Below are 19,766 nucleotides of genomic sequence, written 5' to 3' on the forward strand. Positions count from 1 at the left end.
TCCATCACTCTAGGCAGGATCACTTGAGGTCCTGCTGATCCTGGAATGCAACAGTGGAAAGCACCTTGTGCCATGATGCCTGAGAGATGCAACCCATGATTTGGAATGACAAGATGGATCCAACGTTGCTGCTGCCTAATGTCGGTGAACCAGATGTGTGGGTCATCTCTCTCTAAACCTCCAGTTCTCATTTGAAGATTTATTCTTAACTTTCCAGAGTTAATTCTACATGGTTTCTGATGAGAGCAGTCCAAGCACACACCACAGTTTAGTCCTGGTCAGCCTCTTCTGCTTTCAAGTTTCACAGAGTTACAAGGTGAGTGGTTTTTGGTTTTTTTGCACCTCTATTAAATGTCCTCCTCCTCCTTGCTTTATTGCCAATGCTAGATGTGAAATTTAAGAACCTGGTTCAAACTGCAGCAACTTCATGACGCCTAGGTGCGCCATGAATGTAGTGTTTCTCAAAAGATGCTGACAACTCCTACATATACGTTGCAGCATATACATCTCTCACAGAATATAGGGGTTCCGTTATACTCACGGAAATACTCACGGAAATACCCCTGCATTCCCTCAAACAAGCAGCCCTGAGGTGCATGCCTGAGTCATCATTAACAATAGAGAACCTGCTGTGCTTACCATATTTGCAACCGAAACCAAAGATACCTTGAACACTGTTTATCCACTGAAAATAGAGAGGGTTAGCCTACTGACCTGTCCTTTATTTTATGCACAGGTGTAGACGAAGTAAACCCAAACGTGGAAGAAACAGAATGGAATGTCCCAGATAGAAAAGTATTCGCGGCACCTCGATCTGTGGAAGCGGAGTTTGTTGGAGAAGAAAACACCCCAAGATGCAGAAACCAAACTAGCCCCACCTTCTCCTGGTGCTAGATAGAGTGGCCAACTAAATACTCATATTAAGCAGTCAACCTGAGAAACAGGAGGCAAGTAGATAATGATGTCTGTGGAGGACCTGGTCATGAAATGGCAAAGGGCAGGTGAAAGCTTCAGCTTCTTACATGAGCAGATACAAACAAGACACAGAGATATGGTTTGTTTATCTAATCAAATTAAAAAACACACCATGACTAACATCTTAATACTTAACGGGTACCATTTTCATTATCACATTTGTGCCACTCATTTGGAAGGTAGGGACAACAAAGCTGATTTTATCAGCATGTCCTGCATAATGTCATTTTATTTTCCCTGAAAGCCCCAAACATTGATTGCAGCATGCTATTATTTACTTTAATATTTAATAAATTATAATGCTGCTTTAAATTGATCTTAACTGTGATCCTTTGTGTTTAAAAGTATAGTTAAGACAATAAAGAGCTCATGAATATTTATGTGATGCCATATTTTGGAGATAAGATGACCAAGCATTTTTATTTCTGAAAATGGAAGGGTCAGGTATTTCAAAATTACTCTTGTGCGATATATATATATATATATTGTTTTTTATGTTATTGTTTATGTAAATTTAAATGAACAATAAATAAATAAAGGGCTGTTTCACTGAACACCTCCGGTGATTTGTTTGTTTGTCTGTCTTTTGCCACATTTGTGGGTCATGAAACATCCATTGTCTCTATTTCCAAGCAACTGAAAACATAGTTTGGCCAATGTTGTTCAATGGAAACAAAAATGTTTCGATTTACAAGAGAAGAGTCGCTGTAGAAACAACAATTCGTGGATGAAACTGAATAGAAAGTGCAGAGCAACTTTAATTCGATTGGCTTAAGATAAATGCTTATTGTTTAAGCTTATTGTTTAAATGTCTATAAACAATAAGTGGGGTCAGTAAGAGACCCACAGCAGAGGGCAACCCAACAACAGAGACAGGAGAAGCAGTGGGGGTGTTTTTTGCTTCGTGTTTTCCTTCTTTCTCTCCCTCCATGATGGGGTGGAAAACCTCCCTCTTCTCCTCTCCCATGTGCAGCCATCGCTGCTTGACAAGTAAGTAAAGGGTATAGAATGGGCACGCTGGGAATTCACATTTTGATCACAGCTGGAGATGAATTTAGGGGCTTTGAAAGCTCAGCTCTCATTTGAGGTTGGCTTCTCTGAGCCTCCAACTTCTAATTCAAGACTGGGTCTTGATTCAGGCTTTAGGGCCAGTTTTGGTTGCCCTGTATCATGACATCTGTCAGGAAAGAAGGGAAATCTGTCGCTGTTAATTTTCCTTTACCTCTCAGCAACATTTCATATAATTGGCTGTGGAGCAACTGTCCAAGTTGGGGGTGGGTTCCATTGCTTTGCAGTGATGCTTTGCAGTGGATGGTCCTTTCCAGGGGGTAATCCTTGGGCAGTGTTCTTTGGCTCTGTGTAGCTTTCAATGTGGGGTTCCTCAGGGTTCAAATTTATCCCCTGTGCATTATATGTAGGGCTACCTCTGAAGATGGTTTGGAAACTTCAACTAGTGCAGAATTTGGCAACCATTTAGCTAATCAGGGCAATTTAGTTTAAGCATATTACACAGATCTCATGGTGTAGAAGGTTGGATGTCCTAGAGTATGATCATTGTCAAAACCACATTATGGCTTTCTGAAATTTACCCAGAGGAAATATACGTTTTAGGACAAATTTCTAGTTCTTTGGGAGCAGTTTGGCCTGGAAATATCTGACTCTAATATTGCAGGTGCAAAGAAGAGGTTTGCTATACCCGTGGAGAAGAGAATTGCACAAGCTATGGCTATAAGAACTTCTGCAACCTGCTTGCAGCGTTTTTCTATACTGCTTATGTGGTATTCTGTGAAGTGGTTTGAGTCTTCAGTAGCTATTTTCTAGATGATGTGATCATGTTAGGGGTTAAGGAGAAGGTTATGGTTGAATTCCTTGATTTGGACTTCTCATGAGTAGAACATAAGGACACAAAGAAATCAAGGCACAAAGAAATTGTGATGATTTTTGCATACACAAGAATTATGATAGTATAGTTATCCAAGTACTCTGATGCTAAAGGTTTATAGTTTGCAGTTGTCTATGTTGGTATCTCTGGGCAACATTAAGGTGTGCTGATTTTTACATTGATATTCATATTCATATTGAAGCAGGAATTTCTTCTCTGGATGATGTGTCCATGAAGCCCTTTATTATTAGTGATCAGACATATGCCATTCTGCTGTGGTTAGTGAGAGTCTATAGCTGGCATCTCACAATGTCAAAGGATTCTTTAAATATCTTTGCTCCATGGCATCTCCTGAAGGCCCATCAGATATCAGACTTCTAGGGAGCGAAAACATGAATAGATGTGGGGGAACTTTGCCCCCCCCGATGTTGTTGATCTTACAACCCCCATCATACCTGGCCATCTGCCATGCTTACTGGGACTGACTTGAGTTGTAATTCAACAACATCTGGAGGGCCAGTGGTTCCTGACACCTGCCCTAAGATGTTCATGGGAGATGTTTACGCTGAACAGTCTTTTTTAATCAATTTTGAGATAAATATGTCACATCCTTAATCTATTTTGACAGCAGATATCCAGTAGTTTCACAATCACAAAGCAAGGAATTTTGGATGCAGCTATGTGCTCCATATGCCCCTTTCTTCCCATGTTGTTCTCTCACCTGCTTCTGAGCAGGTATCAGCTGGACGTATGTACATAGGGCCTGCCATCACTTGGGTGACAGTTAAGGGGAGGGAGCCAGCCTACACCCTCTCTCTTTCCCCAGTCTGGCTTCTCATCTCTGCTGAGACAAGCAGCGCAGGCCCCTGGGGAACTCTGCAGGCCCAATGGATGGAGTGGGAGGTTGTGGGTTGCTGCACTGGTGCCAACACTGATCTGTAACCACCTCCGCCTCCTGTCCTCTGCACATGGAGAACCGCTTTGCATCCTTTATGTGTACTCTTACATCAGGGATTGGGGAGTTTTGTTTTGTTGAGGGTCACATCCCCTTAGTGGCAATCTGTCAGAGCCACGTGCCAGTAATAGGTGGGTCCAGAGCTCAAAGTGGGTGGGGCCAGCCCCTTCTCCCTTTTACGGACACCCCTTTCCCCCCTCCCTCTCTGTCTCCCTCCCTGTCTCCTAGCTAACTTGATGGCAGAGGGCCAGGGCTCTCAATGGATTTGCTTGTTGACAGCTTCTCCCCTTCTCCCCCCATCTTTCAATCCACTCCAGGTTTTGCCTTTCCCATCCTATTTCCCCTACCCTCATGAAACTGGGCCAAGGCCTACAAAGGTTCTCCCCCCCCCCGTGTCTTATACAGACAAAGCACTTCCAAGTTCATACTGCTTAAGAGATCAAGAGAGTCAGTGAATATCAGAGGCTATGCTGAATTCTCTGAGCAGCTATTCCCAAATAATTGCTCTCTTTTGAGCTGATAACGTGTCTTCTTATTTCACCCCTGTAGATGCATATACATCTTCAGAAGTGACCTACAAGTGGACCTTCAATGCATCTAATTCAGTAGAAGTGGCCCCAGACGGTTCGAGGTTGAATCAGTATGATCTCATAGGGCAAACAATTGGAGAAGAAACAGCTAAATCAAGTACAGGTTAGTAAGACAAAGAAGAAACCGTTTGAGTCCTTTTTCCTTCGGCCACTGGTGTACTTTTGGCCATACATGCAGACTATACTCTGTGGCCTTGCCAGGTTGACTTGAGGACACAGGAAATTATAGATGTGAGAACTTAATTTAAAGTATTTATATACCACTGAATTACCAAAGTCTCTAAGTGATGTTACTATAATATGCTATATCATAGAGGGCTTCCATATGGGAGCTCTAGGTTGCAAAATGGCTCGTTTAGATATAATTCTCTCTGTGTTAATTGGAATGTGAACATCCACATACTCCATTTTTTAGTTTTAGATGCCTTTCTTTCTGAGTGACCTATCATCATTGTTTGAATTTTTCTGTGCTGTGCTTTGTGGTTCCTTGCCCTAATCATTACTCCCTACCCTCCACTACCTTTTCCTATTTGTGGCGTGTACACAGATATTTGTGTGCCTGTGCACATAAAATAAATAAATTGCCAGACATTCACAAGAGCAAACATTGCCAATCTTTACTTATCATGTTTCATGGTTACTTACCATGTTTCAAGGGTGTGTGGGGTTTTTTTTTGGGGGGGGGAGGTATCTATTTCTACAGTGTTACCTCGGGTTACATACGCTTCAGGTTACAGACTCCGCTAACCCAGAAATAGTGCTTCAGGTTAAGAACTTTGCTTCAGGATGAGAACAGAAATCGTGCTCCAGCAGTGCAGCAACAGGAGGCCCCATTAGCTAAAGTGGTGCTTAAGGTTAAGAACAGTTTCAGGTTAAGTACGGACCTCCGGAACAAATTAAGTACTAAACCTGAGGTACCACTGTATTGGGTTTTTTTTTTTTTTTTTTTTTAAATTAATAGGTCCTTTGAACTGGATTGCTGAAATTCAGATGTACCTTCTGCATGTGGGAAGTGGTACAAAAATGTTTGCTTGCACCACTTGGACTACCAGAATCAGAATGGCTGGAATGTGTTCCAAAAAGTTAACACACATGACAAACCATACGGCCAAAACAGTGTGCTAAGGAGCAACAACATGGGTTATTTTTATTGAACAGAGTTTCCATTGTAAGCAGAAATCTGGATTAAATATAATTTTTTTAAAAATGGGCTGCCATTTTGATGATGACAGTGTCAGGTGGACACTGCAAGAAACTTCCATGCATGAGCTGTACAATAAACCCCCGTCTAGGAAGCATCTGGAGTCATAGTTCTGGATGGTTCAACAATTGTAGAGTATTGCATTCACTTCTGTAGAGACTGCAAAGTAAAGGAAAATGTTGAGATCCAAAGAACTGTGCATTTAGTTCTGTACTCTTCCCCATCACGCAAATCACGTTTTAGACCAAAGTGAGCTTTAGGTGCAGCTTTTAAGGCTCTGAGGGTGTGCTGCTCAAAATTAAACTCTCAATCAATCCAGCCAGATGGGCAGGGTATAAATAACTACTACTACTACTACTACTACTACTATGGTCAATGACCAATATTCAAAATGAAGCTTTGTCCAAATATATAAAATAGTATCGAAACAAAGTAACTAACTATAACAATAACATCACTAGTAACTGTATCATACTATAAAACACCAGGCATAGAAAGCAAAAGTATAAATTTGCTGAAATTAGTTCTTAGGTGTGCTTTTGTGGGGCTCAATCTTTGTTTGGATTTACCAACATATAGCTTTTTTGAGAGGGGCGTGTGTGGAAAGCTGCAGTATGCTTGCCTTGTTAAAGCAGATGTCTTCGGCTTGTCATGAAAAATGGTTTATTGTGGAGGCAATTCATAATTATTTCTAGCACTCCTCCTAATTTGATCCATTCATTTCTAGGTGAATACAAAGTAATGACAGCTCATTTTCATTTGAAGAGGAAGATCGGTTATTTTGTGATTCAGACCTATCTCCCCTGCATCATGACAGTCATCCTGTCCCAGGTGTCATTCTGGCTGAACAGAGAATCTGTCCCGGCAAGGACGGTCTTTGGTGCGTATTGTGATAGACACCTGGATGTTGTGTTAGTTAGCATTGAAGGCAGCTCAGCATTTCAGGTGCCAGCTACAGCACATTTAGTTCATCTATCTTTTCATTCTTTTCTCTTAAGAATGCATTCTCTTCTTGTGATTGAAGTTCATTATGCAGTGTGACAAACTGTGGCTATTTGTCACTAATACTACTTTCAGGTACAGGCCACAGAGCTCCAGGGAGTTGGAAGGGGATTAACATATGAAAGCGAAGCATGTAGAGTCCATATGTAGAGTCAAGATTCCACCTAAACATTAGGAAGAACTTCCTGACAGTAAGAGCTGTTCGACAGTGGAATTTGCTGCCAAGGAGTGTGGTGGAGTCTCCTTCTTTGGAGGTCTTTAAGCAGAGGCTTGACAACCATATGTCAGGAGTGCTCTGATGGTGTTTCCTGCTTGGCAGGGGGTTGGACTCGATGGCCCTTGTGGTCTCTTCCAACTCTATGATTCTAATATTCTACTGGCATTAAAATACAGGAGGAAAAAATGTGCCTGGTTTTAGGAAAGTTCTGATGGTAAATGTTTTCAAGTCCAGCTTTCTCTCTTGAATTCTGGTCTGCCATTTTTATACCATGCAAGTAGAGACCACAGTCCATATCAGGAGTGCTCCCGTGCCCAAAGGAAGCTCAGTGCTTCAATGCAACATGGAACTTGTCATACAGCTTTGAGATTGGGATGACTCCATGTCAGAGTCTGGGTACCAGCAGGGGGCATGTTCCTGTTGTAAAAGAGGAGAAAAGTCTGGTGGATGTTTGGGTTGCAATTATTATGTGTACAAAGTGATGACCTAACATCCCGTGTGCCCCTGCATCCAGTCAAAGTCCCATTAGAACGATACTACATCATGACTTGCTTTTCCTCCAGGGGCACTAGTAGGGTACAATGACAGCTGCCAGCCAGCTGCCACCGAAAGGAGTTTCATCACTACTAATGAAGAGGAAAAGTTGAGGAAGCTGCTGCCAATGGCAACCTCTTCTAAACTGAACCCGTATCACTTTTTCCCACTCAGCCCAGTTTTAAGAACTCGTTTTTTGCGCCTTTCATTCCAGTCATATCCCTTCATTACATTTTTTTTCCCTTTCAACATAATATTTTCTATGTATCCCAGCCTACACCACTCCCATTTTGGCAAACATCACACACACACACACACACACAGAGAGAGAGAGAGAGAGAGAGAGAGAGAGAGAGAGATTTCAAGGCTTATAGGGATTTTCAGTACCAGCAATCCAACCTTCCCATGGGATGGATGGAGAGGAGTACAGTTTCAGCGCAGTGAAAACCCCATGCAGAGACAAGTGGAGGCTGTACAATGGTACCTCGGGTTACATACACTTCAGGTTACATACGCTTCAGGTTACAGACTCCGCTAACCCAGAAATAGTGCTTTAGGTTAAGAACTTTGCTTCAGGATAAGAACAGAAATCGTGCTCCGGCAGTGCGGCAGCAGCAGGAGGCCCCATTAGCTAAAGAGGTGCTTCAGGTTAAGAACAGTTTCAGGTTAAGAACGGACCTCTGGAACGAATTAAGTACTTAACCCGAGGTACCACTGTATGTCCAATCTGCATTCTTTTTGCTTGCCTAAACATTCCTCAGCTGTTCTGACTTGAAACGTAACCTCAATATCTTCCTTGAATGCCACTCTGTCAGCACAGAGTGGAGAAACATAAGTTGTGCCTCATTTGTGTGTTTCCCTGGGGCAGGCAGGGGAAAACCCTGGTAGCTTCCCTGTGCTAGCACTGGGTTAGGAATACATCCGAGCACAATTATCAAAAGAGCAGTTGCATGGGGACCATTCTCAAACCCAAGAGCAGATGTGTTTGCAGAATAGTGGGTGTGGTGATCACACAGGGTCCCCGGACATTTGACGGTCTATTGACCCTGTGCCACCACTGTAATTGCTTTCTTCGCTGCCACCAACCCGTTTCTCATGGGTACACATGGAGTCCAGACAGTTGTTAACATTAACAAATAATCTAGTTTATTTTTATAAGCATGAAAAATCTTATGGTTTCAGTTAATTTTTCTTGGCAGTTTCTTAATCTTAGTTTCTTTACTGACCCAACGTTCCTAACAACTTCAAACTGATTATCCCAACTAACTATCTGACTCCGCCTAACAATTCCTCTCACTCTCTCACAACACAACTCAACCAACCCACAGACTATTCCTCCCTCTTCCTTCTCCAACTCCCAACTCTCCACTGACTTTCACACAACTCCAACTCTCACTCTAACTCCTCCTATCAGTTTCCACTGGCCAATCACATCACACTCATTTAACCCTTTCCTTATGACCCACCTAGGAGGCAAGCACCACAGTGGGGTATGAGCCAAATGTGGACTATTACAACTGTGCTTTTCCATGAAAAGTTTCTTCTTCTTCTGCATTATGCACATGAGTGAGCTTGCTTTCTATATCGGAACACACCCTGAAGCAGCCTAAAAAGAAACTATTTTTAAAAACTGAGATGTTGAGTATTTCTTGTCTGAGAACTGCTCTCTATTTCACTTTGCTCACATAATGTACTTATAAGTAGTAGGTTGCATTTAAGGACTTGGGATAATGAGGCAGTTTTAATAATCACGCTCTGCAGTTCCTTTCATTTATGACATCTGTTTAATGTGGTTGACCTAAAGTGTCCATGGTGAATTACGACCAAATGATTTGTTGTCTTTGCCTTGCTTCAAATTAGCCTGTGTAAAAAGTTGCAGTGCTGCTAATTGGATAAATCTTGACTATGTTCTTCATAGAAGATGCATTTGAAAAGCATTTGATTGTGCCTTCAGGGACTTGGCATAAAGCTGGCACAAAATTGTTTGGTTCAAGATTCCAATCTGTTTTTATTTCTTAAGGTATCTGTGCCATTTGTTTTTTTTTTTCAGCAATGCAAGTCAATGACTCTGTGCTGCTAATTAAATGCCAACTATTTTTTAAAAAAGAAAACTTGCAAAATACAGACACATTAAATACACTGGATATTAAAAAAGCATACAAAGGATATCTAAGTCAAAACCTTCACCACCTTTGTTAGTACACAAAGTAGTTTTTCAGGTATAGGATCTAAAGTCCTGGGCTACATGTGCTGAATATTGACTTGTATAAAGTGCAGGTACAATTTACCCCATGACATGCCAGAGGCAGCTTATCATAATCTGTTTTGGGTTCAACAATAGTTTCCTTTCCAAATTGGTATTTGGGAAGCACAAGTCCAAATTTACCTTTTGTGCATAGAATAGTTTGCATGCCATTGGTCAATCCTGACCAAAATGTTCTTTCAAAGAGCAGGCTTTGACTTAAAGGTAAAGGGACCCCTGACTATTAGGTCCAGTCATGGCCGACTTGGGTTGCGGCCCTCATCTCGCTTTATTGGCCAAGGGAGCCGGCGTACAGCTTCCAGGTCATGTGGCCAGCATGACTAAGCCGCTTCTGGCGAACCAGAGCAGCGCACGGAAACGCTGTTTACCTTCCTGCCGGAGCGGTACCTATTTATCTACTTGCACTGGCATGCTTTCGAACTGCTAGGTTGGCAGGAGCAGGGATTGAGCAACGGGAGCTCACCCGCCAACCTTCTGATCGGCAAGTCCTAGGCTCTGTGGTTTAACCCACAGTGCCACCCGCGTCCCTAGGCTTTGACTTAGATCACAAATATTTCAATTTTAGAGGTCAAGTGCATGAACAGGAATTTATAATCTGATTGCACAATTTTGTTAGCATTGAGAAATCTATTAAAAAATATGAGGACCAAATAGTGACTACTACTACTGCTGCTTCTTTTTTCTTTGCCCTTCAGTTGAAAACTAGAGTTGTTAGAAATGTTAACAGGATCCCCAAGTTGCTTAGAAATAATACTCAGATAGATATGGAGACATGTTATAAAATTCACTGAATTAATCTCTCTCTCTCTGTGTGTGTGTGTACACATGTAGTGGTATACATATATTTTGTGGTAAGAACTTTTTCTAAAAGATTGCCATCTCTGTGATACAATAGAGGGTTTTTTTTGTTTTTGTACTAATTATGCCTGCTTCCTCAGCATTGCTAATTTTCGTACAAAGGCAGGTCAGAAAGTAAGCCACAGGCAAATCATCTTTGCATAGTTCTCTGTCCTGGGGGAGGACAGATAATGTGGAGAGTTTCTTATTCTAATTAAACTTAATCAAAGTATGTTATATTTGAATGAAAAAATCACAGCTAAAAATGGAAAGAGTATTAAATATTGGACTTCTGCTGTTTTCAGATTACTATCTTTGTCACTTGGAGGAGACTAGACTCTTGGCATCAAGTAATTTATTTAATGACTCTCCTAAACCCTGCCAGAAAACTACCTCACGAGTTTCACTTTATGGACAAACTACGCATAACTGATGCAGACTCATTTGTTGAAGCTTGAGTCTTCCTCCCCAAATACATATAAAGCAATTACAAATTTTAGACAAAAGGTATGGGGTTGGCTTACAACAGAAAGATCCCAAGAACAAATATGAATTAGAATTGTTTATATATATACATATATGATGGGGGGGGGGGGAAATGCCACCTCAATTTACAAATAGCAGATACTTGCAACCTAACAAATAAATATGTGTGCTCTTCTCTTGAGCTTTCATTACACTAGTGGGGAAGCTCTGGCCCTAGTAAGGCATGGCAGGCCACTCCATTTGGTCTGCAAGGCCTTTGGGGCTAGCCACACCCACCTGCCCATACCTGATGTCATATGGCAGGCATCCCCAAACTCGACCCTCCAGCTGTTTTGGGACTACAACTCCCATCATCCCTAGCTAACAGGACCATTGGTCAGGGATGATGGGAATTGTAGTTCCAAAAAATCTGGAGGGCCGAGTTTGGGGATGCCTGTCATATGATGTCAAACATGGGATTGGTAAAGCTGCAGTTTCAAAGGTATAATTGGGAATGCACTCTAAACCTTGTTTGTAGTTCTTGTGAAACATGTCAAGCAGAAACCTACTCATCTGGCTTTTCATTTTGCCAGATATATGTGAAGCTCATTCATTTTCCTGCAGGAGAGAAGCAGAAGTTTCCACTTTTCGTGTTATACAAAGGGAAGACAGCATGAATTGCATATTATCTGTTGGTGCTATTTTCTCACATTATTGCTACCCTAAAAAGCAATGGGTGGTATCCAACTAAACAAGGGTGCTTAGCAGTGCAGTGGAATTTCCTTATCCTCTCTTATACCCACACTGCACTGCGGAACCTGTAAATCTCTTCTGGAGGATTCCCCAATCCTCTGGGGCAGATTTACTCAGTGTGTAGAAAGAGGAAAGTCCTTGTATAAGTGGAACTGTTTAGTTGGCTACCACCCAATGTATCTGCACAAAGATACAGTGGTACCTTGGTTTACACATGCTTCAGGTTACATACGCTTCAGGTTACAGACTCTGCTAACCCAGAAATAGTACCTCGGGTTAAGAACTTTGCTTCAGAATGAGAACAGAAATCGTGCTCCGGCAGCGCGGCGGCAGCAGGAGGCCCCATTAGCTAAAGTGGTGCTTCAGGTTAAGAGCAGTTTCAGGTTAAGAACGGACCTCCGGAACGAATTAAGTACTTAACCCGAGGTACCACTGTAGTATCAAGTTTTGTGCATATAATCTTGCATACTTTCTTAGTCACAATGTGCATCTTAACTGTGACTTCTGTAGAGCTTTATCTCTCTCCACTGAATTCTGGATCAAGCCCCCATAGTGTTGTTATCAGCTGCAATCAGCAGCTTTACACTAATCATTTGTAATCACTAGTTTTTGCTCCTGATGATAAATATTCTTTTTTTTTAAAAAAATAAAAATAAAATTCTGAATTACCCTGACCAACACTTTATTTTCTTCCATTTTCTCCAGGAGTCACAACTGTGCTAACGATGACAACTTTAAGCATCAGTGCTCGAAATTCACTGCCCAAAGTAGCCTATGCCACAGCTATGGACTGGTTTATTGCTGTTTGTTATGCATTTGTATTCTCTGCCTTGATAGAATTTGCCACTGTAAATTACTTCACAAAAAGAGGATGGGCGTGGGATGGGAAAAGCGTAGTCAACGATAAGGTGAGTGATAAAGAAATGTGCTTAAAGTTCCTTCCAATTCTAAGAAATCAATTTAGTAGCATCTACAGCTGATAGCTTTCTATTACTGAAAAATAATTGAAGTCTTAAAACCAATATAAAGGCAGAGCAGATTGACACAGGAGAGGAAAGGAAAAGAAGCTGACAGTTTGAGCACACACTTCAGCAGAAATTAAATTGTACATATGGAGTCTCCTCCATCTGCTTCATCTTGGAGAAACAAATATTGTCCCAAGGCTGCCTACAAATTAAACAATAGCCCATTTATGCCTGTTAAATATCCAAAATAATCTTAGGCAGCATTTCATTATCTTCGTCAGTTTGCTGCGCAAAAATGAATGAGGCCAAAGCTACTTTCCTATGACGAACCTTAATCAGGATTAATGAAACCCCACACTTCATATTTCAGCCCCACATTTATGCTGTTATGTGAGAAACCTGGTACTTGCTGTTTTAGCTTAAACACTTCTCTGGTGTGTTTGGTTCTTTTTTATAAAAATAAATAAAAATAAATGTTATTTCTGAAAACTGCACCGAGAGAGGTTTTTTGCCCTGAAAACCTGCATAAAAATATCAAAATAATTAGTTCACATTGGAGCTAGTTTCAAACCAGTTAGTGGTAGAAAGTCAGCAATTTTACTCTTATTTTACTCCATTTTAATCTGCAAAGCTGCATTAAACCCTACTTAAGAGCCCTGTTCCAGTTCCCCATTTGGAACCTTTCACTTCACCACAGAAAATAGGGATCTTCTTCACAGGGGCTATTTTTCCCTGTGCGACGCAAATAAATTACGTATTTATTATAGTTGTTTACCACACTTCCTCCCAAGAAGCTAGGGCAATGTAATGTGGATATTCTGTGGGGCAGAGATAGGGGCCTATGGTCATCCTTTTCTTCAACTCTCAGAGCTGAGGCAGGACTTTGCCCAAGATGTTCTAATCATCACACCAACAAGGTAAAGGGTGTGTGTTTGTTGTTGTTGTTTTGCCAACTTGTTGCTCAACCTGCTAGTTTGCTACATACATGTCTCATGTGAAAGTAGAATTTACATGTAGATTAAATTTGCAGGCTTAAGGAATCTGATTGTACTGAACATCAGAGAAGTTCTAAGATTAGGAACATCACAGAGGTCTTCTGGGTATGTTCCATAATACCCATGGATGACAAAAGATGGAAATTGGAAATCTTCATTGGATATTTTGGAAGATATATTAGCATTTAAAGCAGCAACTATTGGAGGCAATAGATATTTTTTATTGGGGATGGTTTCCCCGCTCCAGCCCTACATAGCCTTATGTTTGAGCATAAGCACTAGCTCACTAAAATCTTTTTTTGGGGGGGGAGATTCTGAAGTTTCCAAAGGAACACTGGAACATTATGAGAACATATGTTATTGACTGTGCAGTCAGATTCCTTGCAACATCTGTCTCCCTCCTAAGCCTATTGGGATTTTGCATCACTTATACAAGGCATCATTTTCTATTCTGTCCTGTATTTGTCAGTGGCAACTCGCCGATTTTCTCAATTGATTCTGTAGATGTGTATTATTTGTGTGTTGGGGAGAAGAGAAGGATTGGGAAGATTACCAAGAGGCTTGCTGAATCTAGGCACACATTGCAGCCGATGTGGGAATTACACATGCTCCACATTATTAGAGCAAACACCTGAGATTAGAGTTGCTATGTATCAACAAGACCTGAAGGTATGCTAAGGTAGTCTAAGAAGGCAGGTGAAATTTGGATGTATCCCCACTCAGCTATACATTTGCACAGAGGAAAGAGAGAGCCTCGTCAAAATAATTCCAGTTTCCACAAAACCTTCTTTCATGTATGCATTGGGCAAGATTTTCAGAGGAAAACAACTACCAGACTTTTAGAAGACATCTGAAGGCGGCCCTGTTTAGGGAAGCTTTTAATGTTTAATAGATTATTGTATTTTAATATTCTGTTGGAAGCCGCCCAGAGTGGCTGGCGAAACCCAGCCAGATGGGCGGGATATACAGTGGTGCCTCGCAAGACGAAAAGAATCCATTCCGCGAGTCTCTTCGTCTAGCGGTTTTTTCGTCTTGCGAAGCAAGCCCATTGACGGCTTAGTGGATTAGCGCTATTAGCGCTATTAGCGGCTTTTAGCGGCTTTTAGCGGCTTATCGGATAAGCAGATAAGCGGCTTAGCGGCTTAGAAAAAGGGGGGGAAAGGGGGGAAAACCCACAGGAACTCGCAAGACGTTTTTGTCTTGCGAAGCAAGCCTATAGGAAATTCGTTTTGCGAAGCACCTCCAAAACGGAAAACTCTTTCGTCTAGCGAGTTTTCCGTCTTGCGAGGCATTCGTCTTGCGGGGCACCACTGTAAATAAATTATTATTATTATTATTATTATTATTATTATTATTATTATTATTAGTGTGCCTGTGCAATGCTGCAGTGTATACATGCCCCTGAAAAGGAGCTTACAGTATTTCATACAGCCAGGGGGAGGACTCAAGCAAGGGTACGTAAAACTACTAGCCAGCATTGTGACATAATGCAAGTACCATGATTGGGTAATCAAATGCCTTTTTTGTTCCCCCACAGAAAAAAGAAAAGGCATCGGTTATTAAGAAAAACAACGCCTATGCAGTGGCAGTTGCCAATTATGCACCAAATATCACGAAGGACTCTGTTCTCCCGACAATCTCCAAGAGCGCTACCACAACAGAACCCAACAAAGCCAAGCCGGAAGCCAAGCCACAGGAAGCAAAGAAAACCTTCAACAGTGTTAGTAAAATCGACAGGATGTCGAGAATAGTTTTTCCAGTCTTATTTGGTACTTTCAACCTAGTGTACTGGGCAACATATCTAAACAGGGAACCTGTCTTACATGGGTTTTAGGAGCAAACCTTAACTTTATGCTGAGGGCGTATAACATCATTATAATCAGATTGTTTTCCTATGTACAGTACGACTAATAACTGCTAACCCGTGAACCGAGATGTACAGAATGTATATAGGTATCATGTCCATTTATCTCCAAAGGAGGTGCACAGAGTTTATTCATGGGATCTGTAAACAGATGGTACCCATGGCAATTATAGCCCGCTCTCCTATCCGTGTGAGTTCTCCTAAACTGGTATTCAAATAATGCTGAATTATATCCATACAACCGCATATGGTCCTACATAACTATTTAGTAACACTATTTTTTTAATTTAAAGTTTAAGATATTTTTCTATAAAATGACTGATTCTACTTTAATGCAAAGAAACTATCATTTAAAAGAGAAGGGTTTTTTTATAAGAAGTAACCTTAATTTCTTACGGTAGCAGTGCCCATGTAAATATTACAGGTGTGTGGTGAGCTCAAGTATTCTCTTATTCGCAACCATTATGAATGCAAGATATATGTAAAGGCTATTGGAATGTCAGGGTTAAGCACGTCTTTACTTTTGAGTCAAGCGCTGAAGTTGCTGATTAACAGTTAGATCTGTGGTATGGTCAGCACTCTGCTCCAGAGGCAAAAGGATTAGGTGCTTGGGCGGGACTCACAAGAAAAGAAAAGTTTCCAGCCTAGCCCCAAAGCTGGATTCCTATCAATCATTGTAGCAAAAGTGTTTTTTCTTTCTTTCTGTCCAGTGCTAAAGTGTTTTATAAAAGCAGTTGTGCAATGTCGGGGGGTGGGGAGGGATATCGGGGGCAAGGGAATTGATGCTGAGCCAACCTCTCCGTGCCACACTGTGGTAAAAGTTGACAACATACTTTTTAAAAAATAAAAAAGTGATGATACACCAAAGTAATCAACACAAACCTGCTTGCTCCTAGTGAAAAACATTGGCCAATATTCATTCAGTCCTTAATAGTTCTTCTAGCTGTTAACAGTTCCCTGATTTGGGCCCAGGAGGGGTGGGTGGGTCATATGGCTCTTTTTCAATATGAAAAAAAAGAATCATATGGGGAAAAACATGATTAGGGGCTGTGTTAACTAATAACAATGACTTCATACATTATTTTCTTGGCTAATCGCAGATGTTTTCTGTGGTGAGCTTTATAGGCACTTCCTTACATAGCATTGCATGGGCTGTTTTGGCTCTGATATATTCAGGTAGATATAGCAAGAAAGGGATGCTTGTCTGGCAAGTGGTACAGAACAATCAAAGTAGGATATTTCTTTTTTGCTGCAGTTGCACAGAGAAGCAGAACTTACTCCCAAATAAACATTCAGGGTCAGGGGTGTAAATAGTGCACAGTAAGGTGAGATCAGGTATTAGAGTTGTTGTTTTGTAATTCGTTGATATGCAGAAGGAGAGCCATTCTCCTAAATAAATGGTAAACTCTGGATCTTTCGGATGAGCAGTCCTAGGGCTGGTTCACATGTTACTACACTTGGTTGCTGTGCAGTTGACTACTTGCAGCTGAATGTACAAATGGAATCCATTGATTCAAAGCTTGCCCACCTACATGCAGAAGCTGTCTTCTGTTCATGGAGGGGCTGTTTGGCACCATGCTCCAGAGTGTCGTATGAGAAAAGCAAAACTGAACCCAAATACGTTCTTCCATTTGTGCAAGCTCTTGTAGTAGCGGAAACGTGAAAGCTGCTATAAAACCTACCTGTTGATAGCACTAGGAAAATAACTGTGCAAACATTTGCAGGTCAACACAAGTGAGAGCTTATCTGCATTTACCTTTCTTCCACTGCTGTTTGTTGCACTCAGCTTTAAAGAGCGGATTTATGCTCCGGGGTGGTGGAAAAGAGCTCTCAGACATGAAACTTTAAAGCTTGGATCTGTCCCTGGAAAGGGTGGAGCAAAAGTTGTGTGGATAAGCCCTGGCTGTTTTAATTCTGCTTGTGGGTCTTTGGATTTGATCTGTTTGTTTGAGGCGATAGTGAGAAATGTTATAGCTGTGTTGTATATCGGCAGTGACCATGCATTCACAAAGGCAAGTCATTCATCCAGATGTGCTCCCACAAAAAATTCCAGGGACCCAATACAGATGGGAACATGTTTTTGCAAATGGTTCAATTTGCTCTTTGAAATCTCGCAAAGAGCAACATTCCAGATTCTTAGCTGTAGGTTTACAAGGTTACCTAGTAACATATTGCACATAGTAGCCATTCACGAGACAATTTTAAGTATTAATCCTGTCTTGTGAATTGAAACTTTTATAAATTAAAGAGAGAGAGAAAAAAGCCAAATGTCCAGGAAAAAAAAAGCTTTCAGTTACTCTTCAGGGTTTAAGCATATTGGTAATATAAAACTTCTGTGTACAACTTTTCTGAAGTACAGTTTCCATGAAATCTGCCTTAAAAGGTTAACTTCGTGTATCCATAGCAGCCACTGGAAACCGTTCTTTGGGATTTCGTTTTCATGAGGGGGTCCTCATGATTAAATATTATTGCTGCTTTTGTAAATTGCAAGCTTACACTTTGCTGGCATAAATTTACAATGACTTTATATATTAGAAATAATTTTGCTAAGAGGAGGTCTTTTTTTTTAAGAAAAGAAAATCCAGTGCATCATCAGTACTTAAATGCAAATGGAAACAAAACTGGAGCCTCTGTTTGCAAATTTTGTATAATATTTAATATTGATCCATTAACTATTTCTCATGAAACCTTTGCAAATATTCCTTATACCCCCAAAAAGGCCCTGTAAATCATACTACCATAAATAATTGTGTACTGTATTTAGATTTTAATAATACATTTGGCCAGTCAAAGGTATTTTGATTCACGTACATATTAGCAGTTATTAGTTGACCTTAAAAAAAAAGATCCACCTTTCTGATGGTGTCTTTATAGTAGAAGCATATGTAGTCGTATAGTGTCATTTATTGCAGTTTTGTACAGTACTTGAGTATAGTGCATAACTAGATATTGCAAAGTTTAACAACACTGTTTAAATATTTCTAAAACAATTTTAAATTACCTTAAGAAGTGGAAACACACATGCACAAAATCAAACGATATTTCCATTTGCTGTTTTATTTTCTGTATTGTTTCATTTTCCTTTAATGTGTTTATGGTCTTTACTCTGCATGAGAAATATTGATGGCAAGGTCACAAATGCATTTTATTGGTTAGATCATTGAGGTAAAATAGATCTTCTGAGATTAACAGTTCAATCCTTTACATGTAAACTCAGAAGTAACCCCACTGAGTTCAGCAGGACTTACTCCAAAGGTGACCATGTGTAGGGTTGCAGCCAAAATCAGGTAAGATACTTAACACAATGAGAATAGCTTGAAAGGATAGAACATTACCTTCCCCATAATGTATACATTTGATCCCCTCTAATCAATTCATCCTCTTCAGTAACAGTAGTTGGGGAAAATGAGCACTTTATTTGAAACATTAAAATAGAAAAAAAAATCCTTATTTTCATACCTATTTATATATAACGTAGATCTGTGTAGTACAGAAATGTGTGATAAAGTTGTGCAAGTTTTGAAGGCAAGCAATAAAAAAAAAGTTATTCATGGTACAGTTATACATATCTTTTAAAAAATGTTTTATTTGTAAAATATAAATATACCCTTTGATGCTACATTTTCCAGGTACAAATAAATATATAAATATGTACATATGTAAAGCACTTGTAAATACTAGTAATATAGACAATTTTATTCAATTTTATCTTTGATTTTGGCAAAGGGCTCTGACAGCATGACTTTAAAGCAAGGCCCATCTCATCAGTTCTTGTCCTGTTTAAACATTACATTCTTGGGAGAATTCTCCATCTGTATTAATATCGGGCATATACAAGCCCACTGCTGCTTGTCGGGGGAAGAAAATAACTACCATATTTTGTTGGCTGTGACACCTCTCTTTTTGGCTACCCAACTCAGATTCACTCCAAGGGTGGACCAGGTGGTTAGAGACACGATTTACCCAAGTAATATGATAACAGTCCAGTTCGTTTGTTGCTTTCTTCCCACTACAAAGAGCACAGGAGATCCAGAGTTTGTGGTCAGTGGGTTGTGAGAGCACCCAGGAATGTAATAATTGGAGCTTTGTTGCTGGTGTGCGGTGTGCAAGCTCTTTTATTGCCAAATGCTACGTGCTTTCAATCTCATTAATTACCATGGGAGCTGACAGCTCTCAGTACCGCATAGGACTGGGCCTTGAAATAAGAAGGCCATTGACTATATTTTACATCATGTAATCTAGGTGGACAGCTGAGATGTTTTTCTCTT

General features: G+C 40.5%; 1 protein-coding gene across 3 annotated transcripts in view; it reads left to right on the plus strand.

The window, feature by feature from the left end:
- The window catches only part of GABRA2 (gamma-aminobutyric acid type A receptor subunit alpha2), a 71,430-nt gene extending 52,964 nt beyond the window's left edge, over positions 1-18,466 (plus strand). For 2 of the 3 annotated variants that reach the window (XM_081875871.1, XM_081875870.1), the window contains 4 exons: positions 4,362-4,505; positions 6,331-6,483; positions 12,380-12,582; positions 15,172-18,466. In XM_081875871.1, the coding sequence (XP_081731997.1) occupies positions 4,362-4,505; positions 6,331-6,483; positions 12,380-12,582; positions 15,172-15,468 (797 nt within the window). In that variant the 3' untranslated portion in view covers positions 15,469-18,466. The remainder of the gene's footprint in view (positions 1-4,361; positions 4,506-6,330; positions 6,484-12,379; positions 12,583-15,171) is intronic. The other variant, XM_081875872.1, reaches the window with a different exon arrangement.
- The last annotated feature ends 1,300 nt before the right edge of the window (positions 18,467-19,766 follow it).

Source organism: Podarcis erhardii, assembly GCF_964252035.2.
Source record: "Podarcis erhardii genome assembly, chromosome: 9".
Taxonomy (NCBI): Eukaryota; Metazoa; Chordata; class Lepidosauria; order Squamata; family Lacertidae; genus Podarcis; species Podarcis erhardii.